The 10,508-nt window shown below is 48.4% G+C and overlaps 2 protein-coding genes across 6 annotated transcripts in view; both read left to right on the plus strand.

Annotated features, from left to right (window-relative positions):
• The window catches only part of Msantd2 (Myb/SANT DNA binding domain containing 2), a 34,820-nt gene extending 32,805 nt beyond the window's left edge, over positions 1-2,015 (plus strand). For 2 of the 4 annotated variants that reach the window (XM_029481575.1, XM_029481578.1), the window contains exon 4: positions 526-2,015. In XM_029481575.1, the coding sequence (XP_029337435.1) occupies positions 526-1,378 (853 nt within the window). In that variant the 3' untranslated portion in view covers positions 1,379-2,015. The remainder of the gene's footprint in view (positions 1-525) is intronic. The other 2 variants (XM_021172060.2, XM_029481576.1) reach the window with 2 other exon arrangements.
• A 3,941-nt stretch (positions 2,016-5,956) lies between these two features.
• Esam (endothelial cell adhesion molecule) overlaps positions 5,957-10,508 on the plus strand; it is a 10,320-nt gene continuing 5,768 nt past the window's right edge. The window contains exons 1-2 of one of the 2 annotated variants that reach the window (XM_021172515.2): positions 5,957-6,165; positions 9,423-9,610. In XM_021172515.2, the coding sequence (XP_021028174.1) occupies positions 6,096-6,165; positions 9,423-9,610 (258 nt within the window). In that variant the 5' untranslated portion in view covers positions 5,957-6,095. Of the gene's footprint in view, positions 6,166-8,558; positions 9,158-9,422; positions 9,611-10,508 lie in introns of those variants that run through there. The other variant, XM_029482061.1, reaches the window with a different exon arrangement.

The raw sequence follows: 10,508 nt of genomic DNA on the forward strand, positions 1-10,508 counted from the left end.
GGCAGCACTGGCGTTTCATGTTAAAGTGTTCCTTGCCTTTGGAACTTTGATCTGAAGACCACTGTGAAGGTCTGTGATGGCGCATACCTTTAATTCTAGCACTGGAGAGGCAGAGGCAGGTGGATCACTGAGTTCAAGGCCAGCCCAGTCTACAGAGCAAGTTCCAGGACAGCCAGGGTATACAGAGAAACCCTATCTCGGACCCCCCCCCCAAAAAAAAGACTCCTAGGAGCATAAGTATTTATATTTATTAAAATTGATCTGTGACCATGAAAAGCTGTTTGTAATTCTAGGAACCTTTGGAGGTATTTCTGACATTAAATGCAGTGACTTTCCAGCATGGAAGCCTTTCTGAGGTGTGGGTGTTTTAATGTAACATTTCATTCCTGTTGACTGTATTTTAAGTTCTAGTGGCTCTTATGGTGGGCAGTCTAGGTAATGAACATTTCCACCATCATAGAAAATTCTGTTAGATATTGCTGCTCTAGATACTTGAAGAATTTGACCATTAACTTCTCTTTCTAGGAAGCGAGATACCATGCAGAATATTGTACAGATTTTGGAGTCGGTGCAGTTGAAATGGGAACTGTTTCAGAGCTGGACAGACTTCTCAAGGCTCCATCTTTCCAATAAATTGGCCATTTTTGGAATTGGCTATAACACCCGCTGGAAAGAGGATATCCGTTACCATTATGCTGAGATCAGCTCACAGGTGCCCCTTGGCAAGCGTCTTCGGGAGTACTTCAACTCCGAGAAGCCTGAGGGACGGATCATTATGACCCGGGTGCAAAAAATGAACTGGAAAAATGTTTACTACAAGTTTTTAGAGATCACCATCAGTGAAGCGAGGTGCCTAGAGCTGCACATGGAGATTGACTGGATACCCATTGCCCACTCGAAGCCAACCGGGGGCAATGTTGTTCAGTATTTATTGCCAGGAGGCATTCCTAAAAGCCCAGGCCTTTATGCCATTGGCTATGAAGAATGTATTGAGAGGCCTCTCTCACCAGATGTGGAGCACCATGCTCTGGACCCAGGGAAAGAGGGCCGAGTCGACCTGGAGACCCTCTCAGCACAAGCCTCATTACAGGTGGAAGTGGAACCCACCAGGATCATCTACTGCTACCTCGGTATTGCTGAGGTCAGGACTCTGCAGCAGTGCTTGTTTTTACATTTCCAAGCAAATACCAAAACCTTCAGTAAAGATTGGGTTGGTATTAATGGGTTTTTGTCTCAGAACTGTATTGTGGATCCTGGAGTTTCCCCCAAATCCATCTATATCAAATTTGTAGAAGTAGAGAGAGATTTTCTTTCTGCCGGCTCATTAGTTGAGTGTCTGGAAAAAGCCATCGGATACCCCTTAAAATTTAACAACTGAGTGTCATCCTTCATAAGGATTTGGGCTTGTGCAGTCTTGTCCCTTCTTCCCATTACCCAGACTACCCCACGTCCAGATGCTGCCGACGGACTCTTCATGGGAGCTTTTTCCACGATGAGACCAATACAACCTCTAAGAAATCATAGTAGACTCTGGGCAGAAAAAGCAGACCTCACCTGAAATGCTCATTTTGAGCAAGCAGGTCTTGCATGGTGGGTCAGTTCTTTTTTACAAAAAGAAAACATCGATTTTAAAACTGGTTTTAGAGCCTTGATATAAACAAATGTAGGTACATTCCATATTGGACAAAACTTATACTTTGAGTTTCATATGAAATTGAAAATTGTATTTTTTTCACTGTTTCATTTTTACACATCTCTATAAGTATTATTTACAACCTTGAATAAATAAGCAATAGATAATGGCGAGTAAATCAAGTCACAGTAAATACAGCTGTTTTTAAATATTACCTTTAGCTACTATTGTATATAATTTAGAATTCATTTTTTCACCGACCAAGTGTTTTACTATTTCCAATCAGTGTTGCCTGCAAAGACTTTTGTTTATGTGATGTACCAACTTTTATGGTTGTGTTGCCATTTAAACTTAAAAAAAAAAAAAATTAAAGGAATTCCTGACTTCTTGGGTGTGCTAGTTGAGCCTTTTGTAGCGGAGTGTGGCTGCACTGTTTGTGGGGATTTGTCTGGCTTTGCTGTAAGAATGGGCAGATAGGCTGTATGTGGCTCATCTAGATGTACAAGGCCTAGGGTTCTATCCCCAATACTGGAAAGAGAAGAAAAAGGAAGGACCAGACCGCCAAGCCCTGCAAATGCACTATTTTCTCTATATATTAACAATGAAGATAGTACTTTCTTGTCAGTTCCAGAGGTCATTAGAAGTCATATTGTATTTCTTTCTGTTTCTTCTAACTTTAGTGGTATAAAGACACTTAGATTCTCCATGTTTTTCACTTACTAATTGAGGTAAGTCTGCTAAGTAGTAAAAGGACAAACTTGATGCCTTGATCTTTCTGTGTCTAAACAAAAGAAAATGAGGATCCAGGAAAAATACAATACTAATGCCTTTGAAGAGTGATCCTTGAGAGAAGAAACTGGAAGGTGCCAGTCCATTAGGCAGTGACTCATGCACATTCCTTTTCTGAGACTCCAGTGGGTCAGGTGCCACTCCACGTGGAGGTTAGTACCCTTGGCTAAGAACAGTCGCTGGTGGTCAAGGATTGCAGAACATGGGTAACTCATCTTCAGTGGTTCCTCAACATTGCTCAAGTGTTCTGCTATAAATGGGCAGCAGGTCCAGGTGAGAACCCATAAGCCCTGATTTTCTGTACTGTTGAAAATAAAATCACAAGTCAGAAGGTAGTGGTACAGTCTTTTAGTCCCAGTGTTTGGGAGACAGAGTATGATGGATCTCTTGAATTTGAAGATAGACTGGTCTACAGAGCAAGTTCCAGGACAGCCAGGGCTACACAGAGAGACCTTGTCTCAAAAAAACTAAAAATAAAATTGCATATTTAAAAAAAAAATTCTGTCCTACAACCCTCAAATGAAGACAAACCAGTGATTCCCCTCCCCCTTCTTAATATGATACCATTTGGCTAATTGATGCTTATATGTTTTTTTCAGTGATTTTAACCACAGGGGTGGTCTGTATTCTTTGAATCTAAGCTTAAGAAGTTACCTCTTTTTCTAATGTAAGCTGCTAAAAATAGGTGCCACTTCAGGGAGAGTATAAATACCCAGGTACTGTCAGCACTGCACCTGCTCTTAGTGTGTGCAGCATTTGTACGTGGGGGCCTTGGGAGATTCTTGTGGGTTTCCTCTTTGGTTCTCAGGCGAGGATGCACTGATGGTGGGTCATACATGGTCATTCATGGTCACCAGTGCTGAAACAAACATAGTCACAGGCAGAACAAACATTACCAGGAACACTGCATGGCCCCTCCAATGTGACCACTGACCAGTCCAGAATTATCATTAATAGTTGCTGAACTTACCTACGTGTATCCCTTTCCTTCACTAGTTAATAGATGGGGCACAATATTTTAGAAACAGTTGGTGAGGACTTTTTAGACCTGCATAATTGGGAGTGTGGCCTTGTTAGACTCCTGTGACCAAGATGGAGGGCAAAGATATGATCAAGCCTGAGTTTCCGAGTGGCTTGAAATGGGCTAAAGGTCAGGGAAGAGGACAAAACTGAGCTTTGGGAAATGGAGGCTTGTGAGGACAGTGGCTTGCTGATAGGAATATCCTATCTGACCAGAGATTCTAGAAAAGAAGACAATAGGCTGTCAGGTAAATTGACATTGAGCATTGTCTCAGACAAGGGGACTGCCTAAGACCTTAAGCCTTGTAACAGATCCAGGAGGGAGAGAGGCCCTTTTAGTCAAGCTTTGTTTTCACTTCTGGAAAATTCTTAAGTTAAATTGTTTTTATGTTTGTGAGTGTTTTGCCTCCGTGTATGTATATGTACCTACCACATGCGTGGAGGTCAGAAGCATCAGGTTCCCTAGTATTGGAATTATGGATGGTTGTAAACCACCATGTGGATGCTGTGAATTGAACCTTTGTCCTTTGCAAGACCAACACGTCCTCTTGACCGGTGTGAGACATCTTTCCAGCCCAAATATAAATTCTTTCTAAGATCTTACATGAAGTGTGGTTGACAGAAACCTATGATGAACCTTCCTTGCACTCATCGAATGTTTAGGTTTTGACTTCCTCAGGGTCAGAGTGGTTAGAATAGGGGTCAATGAGGAAAATTCAGGGGTAAAAGCCTGCAAATTCTTCTGTGCCATAAGACAGTCACTCTCCTTGGGTCCTTGGCTGATTTTGTACTAGAGATTTTGGGAAGCAGCTCCTGGGGCAAGGATGGACACACCTGTGTCATCAGAAGCTTCAGTGTCACTAGGCAAGAGCCAAAGCTTTGTACTTCCTTTTCCTGGGAGGAGTTATTCATTTGGAGTGACAACGTGGTCCAGGCAACAGATGAAGGGTGTTTGAAAGAGGTACTTATGGACTGGAGACATGGCTTTGGGGTTAAGGGTAAGGATCTTCCAGAGCATTGGGGTTTGATTGCATCTGCTCATATGGCAGCTCAGAATCCAGGGGATCCGACACCCTCTTCTGGCCTCTACAGGCACTGCACACGTGGTGCAGACACATGCAGGCCCATACACACTTTAAAAAAAATGTTTTTAGTATTCTCAAATCTAGAAAAATCGGATCGGCAAGGAAAACCAAGACAGCCCATCCCCAACACCACCTTTTGACAGTCCAAAGTTTGAAAGCTGAGCTGCCAAAGAGGTAGATTCCATAGATGTCAGGAGCCGTCTAGTGTTTGTATAGGCATTTCGTAGAGCCACTGCATGACTGGTATTTGAAGAGGAGCCAGGCTGGCTGCACTAGGAAGAAGCCGCAGGGGCTCTTTAGGTAGGAAAAGCCATTGCACAACTCTGGAGCTGATGGGGTGTGTAGAGATGAGGAGGCCAGGCTGCCTCTACTGCCTGACAGTTCTGCTCCCTCGGAACAGGCCACGTCAGACATCCGTGGCTATGCCTTCTGCCCTGCACAGTGAAGCCCTGCCCAAATACTTGAAGCATATTTTTATTTATTGGCTGTTAGGCTGGAACCGGTGGATTCCCTGCTGAAGCAGCCCGGGCCATCAGGGGGCGCAGAGGTGCCGCCACCCCCCGCCCCCAATGACATGGGTGGGGTGTGGGGTTGAAATTAAATTCACAGCGGAAAGATCTAGTCCTGGGAATTAAAGGATCAGAACTGGCCTAAGCCGTTCACTACATGATGGGTGGTTGCGAAGACACCAGCGGCTGTACAGAAGGGAAGGAAATTATTTATATCCCGTCCTCCTGCAGCTGCTCCCTCCTCCCTGGTCAGCATTAAGCCTGTGACTGTTGCCTCAGTTTCCTGCTCATCGCCCTTGTACCAGGTCTTCCGTGTTTTCAACAGTGAGACAAAGGTCCGAGACTCCCCCAGACCCCCATACACTCCGCCTTGGGCCTCGGTTTCTGGAACTCTGGAGAACCAGCCCCTCTCTCGCCTTAGGAGCAGGAAGGCCTGTGGCGTCAGGGCTATGTTGGATGTCTTCCCCAGAAGCCTCGGGCCTGAACCGGGCGGAGACGGATGGGGGCTAATAAAGTTCGAATCCCCATTTCAGCGGCTGCTCCTGACCCACCTGAACCCACACTACACAACGTGGGGGCTCCCCTCTTCCTCCGAGAAGGCTGCTCTGCTTTGATTCGGGATGCGGCACGCCAGGCTTGGAGCGGCCGTTCTGGACCCAGATACAGGGCTTTTATTGTCGGGTCGGGGTCCCTTAAATTTAGGTTAGTTCCCCCATTCCTCCTTTTTCACCCTCTATTCCTGACACCTGCCCGGGAGGTATGAGGTAGAGGCCGCCGGATCTGGCTGTTTGAGTCTGGGGAGAGCTCTCTTCCCCCGCTGCGGGTCACTAGCGCGCCGCGCCCGGCAGGACGGTGACCTCTCCACCCCTTTGAATGCCCCGCCCACTGTCCAGTCGGTCTCCACCCCACCTCCCCATCCGCACACCCGCTGACTTGGGTTGGAGCCACCCTGGTCAGTAGCCTGGTTCCTGTACACATTCGGGTTGCTGCCGCTCACCCACAACACCTGTAGACACTGTGTGTCCAACTCTCCCTGAGTACTCCGGGCCAAGGAGGGCCATGATTCTTCAGGCTGGAACCCCCCAGACCAGCTTGCTGCGGGTTTTGTTCCTGGGACTGAGTACCCTTGGTGAGTCAAACACCGGGTCTGGAGGGGCTTTGATCAGGTAAATCTGATCCTAGGGGAGGACTTTAGAGAGTGGGTTTGAAGGGACTTTTGTTTGACATTCTTGTCTTTCCTCATTACTCTCCACTTCTGGGCATCACTGGTTGGTGCTACACTTTCTGCCTTCTATGGCTAGAACGGCTTCCAGCTTTGGTGTGGTGTGTGGTGTTGGGGAGGGGGATAAAGGCATCTCCAGCCAAGACCTCTGGGATGAGTTAAGGCAGTTATTCCTGTCTACTCTCTACCCCCACTCATCACAGCTGGATAAGCTGAGGCACTGGATGAGACAGTGACTAAAGGCTTAAGGACTTAGTTCCAGTCCCCCCCTCCCCTCACCCCTCATTCAAGCTGATGTGAAAGATCCCCGAGGGAATGCCTGGTCCTCAGCCTTGACGCAAGTACTTCAAGCAGTACTTCACGTCCCAGCATTTCCCCACCAAGCTCTTTTCTTTCCTTCCTGCTTCCTGCCCTGGAAATCAAAGGAGATGCCCCCAAAGCCTGACCATGAGGTCATTTGGACACAGGAAATTCGGGAAGAGGTCAGTTGCTCAGACTCCAGCACACAGCACATTTTCAGGTCTACCATCGTCCTTATCTTTTCTCAGATCCAAAGGAACAAGGAAAATAGGGAGAGGGTGTCAAAGGGTCCAAGAGAAGGGGACCTCGTGAAGCAAGTGTTTGGATGAGCTTCCCAGGACAACTATCTTAAGCAGGAGCTGGAGGTGGCCCACCCAGTACTATATCTGGAGAGAAATGACTCAGTAGGAACTAAGTCCTTATAAGCTATTCCCCAGGCTGTTTTGCTCTCTGGGTTTAGAATCCTAGCTTTAACTTCTTCCTTGGGCTAGAGGATGTCAGAGCAAGTAAGACCTGGAAGAATGTAGAGTAGATTCAGTGACATTGATGGGGATCTCCCTGCTCCCACCCTTGGTTTCTTTCAGCCTGGTCTGTGTCCTAGTGGTATTGAGGGAATGAGATCTTAAGGTTCTCAGATATGAGTCTCACGAGCTTCTGCGCCCTTCCCTCCAAAGCTTGGAGTGTTTCCTGTTCCTTCAGCTTCTCAGCTCTGCTTTTGCACCTTCAACCTCAGCTTCTGTTTCTTTTCTGCATTCTTCCTCAACTTGGCCCTTACTGTGTTGGAGAGGGCAATGTCAGCCTCCAAGCAAGGGAGGAAAAACCTATATTGGCTATCTGAACATCACAGGCATCCTCTGTAGGTCACCCGTGGCCCCTCCTTTTTCTCTTTCAGCTTTTGAGTTTGGTTTTGTCATATCAAAGATCCAGAGCCTAAAATGCTACTAATAATGCCACGAAGGCTGCCCTTCTTGGCCTCTGGAGGGTTAAATGCTCTCACTTCTGCTCCTGGGGAAGGCACAAGGCAACCCCCCCCCCCATGTGATCTTTCGTGGCTCAGAACTGCCCCTGGAGCGTGAGAAGCCCACAAGGGGAGTTTCTCAGAGAAAGAGGGAAACTAAAAATAGTAGCCCTGGGGAGAAGGGCCCATTCGCTCTGCTTAGGTCCTTGGCCTGCTCTCTCCCTCTGGTCTCAGATTGGGCTGAACGATGCTATTCTTGAGCAGTCCTTCACTGGAACCCAGGAACTCCCCATTTTTCTCCTTGCGGCACCCAGTCACAAAAAGGTTTGATCAGTTAGGGGATTCTTCCGTTCCAAGTGACTCTAGAGCAGAGAGCTGGGAAATCCCAGGAGTCCCTTGCTCACCTTGAAGCAAGGGTGTCCACTGCTGCAACTCATCTCCCACTCCCAGCCCCTGCCTCTCGCTTTGCAAACTGCAAGTGCAATACCTGGAAGAGGCAGCTAGAGCGCTCTTGGGGAGGGAAGCTGAAGTCTATCTGATAAGACATTTTTCCCTCCTTACTGGCCTTACCCCAAGAAGGCTAGGAAGGTGCGCCTGGCGGTAGCGGAACAACCTGCAGGCAGAGTCTCTGGAGGGAAGTGGACCTTCTCAAGGCGGGGTTGTTTTTGCCTGCAGAGCCTCCGGTCTAACAGCCCGGCTTCATTGTCTTCTACCTTATCGGCGGGCGCAAGTTTCCTGCTCCGACTGCAGGGACCCGCCAGGAAATGTCAGGGGTGGGGGATGCCACGAAAGACAAGGAATAGGGTGGGAGCCTTGGTTAAGACGCGGCCGGGAAGCGATGGGGGAGGCGCGCATCCTGGCTCGGTAGGGTTCTAAGTCTCCCCAGCCTTCCGATTGGCTTTGCCGGCGCAGATGGTCTGGAGCCTCCGAGCCTCGGCTGCCCGCTCACCTTCTCCAAGGTGGCAGCTTGTCCTGCGTGCAGAGTGCTATGATCCAGGAAGAGCAGGGCCCAGGAAGAGAGCTGCTGGTGTCCCCAGGCTCGGCTTTGTGCTAACCCAAAGTTATTCCCAAAAGGCTTTAGCACTCCACGCCCTCTTGCATCTCCGAAGGGCGGAAAGCAAGTGTTCTTGGCACTGGAGTGTCATCAGTGTCCCCCTAACCAAAAGGGACACTCCCTTTCCCCTCCCCAACACATGCTGGGGAAGCTTTTTGTACTTGTGGGAAAAATGTCCTTAACTCTCATCCTGAAACTTCCTACAATTCAGTGGCATTTCGCTTTGATAGTCAGGACCCCCAAAAGTGTTCTTGAGGGTTTGGCTGAGTCTCAGGCGTGCGTTTCCCTAGGGCAGCCGACTCATTGGGACTGAGCCGAGGCCTGGGATTTTTCTAGTCACCAGCAGGCGCTGGAGCTGGGGAGCACAGGATGCTGGCTCTCAGAGTTCAGAGGGAGCCGCGAGGTTAATGAGTAACTACGTAGCGATCTGCCATCCCGTTGCGAGCTCGGGCTTGAAGAGTCTGGGTGACCTGGGCTGGCATCTCCATTCTCCCTTGCCACCAAGGAGACCGGAGGAGCAAATGTGTGCCTTGGGGGTGTGGGTCAAAAACAGGTCTGCTTTCCCTTCTGGAATCGCCCTTCTGGAGGTGAATCTGCTCAGACTCTGTACCTCAGGATTAGAATGAATATATAGAAATGTGGTTCCGTCCCTACTCTGAACACTAGATGTCGGAGTGAGGAGAAGCAGGACCCTGGGAAAGAGGTCTCTGGGCCACGTCTCCAGGCTTTGTTCTCCAGGCTTTGTCCTCCAGGGACAGGTTTTCCCCTCAAGCGACGGAAGTTAGGCAGGCTCCTTCGGCTGACTAGGGATCCCACCCTAGGAGCTTACGACCTCCTTGCTCTCTCTTTCAGCTGCCTTCTCCCGAGCTCAGATGGAGTTACACGTGCCCCCGGGCCTCAACAAATTGGAGGCGGTAGAGGGAGAAGAAGTGGTGCTCCCTGCCTGGTACACGATGGCACGGGAGGAGTCGTCGTCCCACCCCCGGGAGGTGCCCATCCTGATTTGGTTCTTGGAACAAGAAGGGAAGGAACCAAACCAGGTGAGGGGAAAATCTTAGCCAATGACAACTGAGGGGTGTAGGGATGAGCTGGCAGAGAATATAGGGAAGAGAAGATGGCCTTATCAGTGTTGGTTCTCATTGTGGATCCCAGTACACAAAACTGAGGTAAAAGTGCCAGTGGGGGTGGGGTGGGGTGGGGTGGGGTGGGGCAGGGCCTAGGGTGAGACTGAGGATAGAAGAAACACCGTGTGATTAAAACAAACCCTTTTTCTTTTATGGTCTCATCCTATATACCCAGCTGGCCTCAAAACTCACAGAGACATGTCTGCCTCTGCTTCCTGAGTGCTGAGATTAAAGGCAGGGGACACCGACCCTGCATCACCAACTTAAAAAGCTTCCCATGCTGTGTGCTGACATCTTCTGGGCTTGAGATTGTCAAGTACAGGCCACATCTCTTCCTGGATCCATCTGCCATTATCAGCCCTCCTCCTCCTCCTCATGTTTGTGTAGAGTGGGCTTGTACAGGCCATGGTGCTAGTACGGAGTTCAGAGATAAACTTTCAGGAGTCACTTTCCTTCTATCTTTATGTGACTTCCAGGGACTGAACTCAGATCATCAGCCTTGGTGGCAATGCTTTTTTTTTTTTTTGCCCCCCAACAGTGAGCCATCTTGCCAGCCCCAAACCCCTAAATTCTTTCTATCTGTGAAAGACAGTATGGGTCCCTGCCATTACTTGGCAGCTCTGTTCCTCCACTACACAGGATTACCACTCAGTGGTTCTTTTATCCAGAAGCTAAATGAAACCATTTTCAGACTCCTTCATGGTCTTGGAAAATGTATTCAAGGAAATTATTTGATCTAGTTATCTTGGGTTTTGTGTTTTCTTTTCTTTTCTTTTCTCTTTTCTTTCTCTCTCTCTCTCTTTCTTTCTTTCTT

Source organism: Mus caroli, chromosome 9 (assembly GCF_900094665.2).
Source record: "Mus caroli chromosome 9, CAROLI_EIJ_v1.1, whole genome shotgun sequence".
NCBI classification, from domain to species: Eukaryota; Metazoa; Chordata; class Mammalia; order Rodentia; family Muridae; genus Mus; species Mus caroli.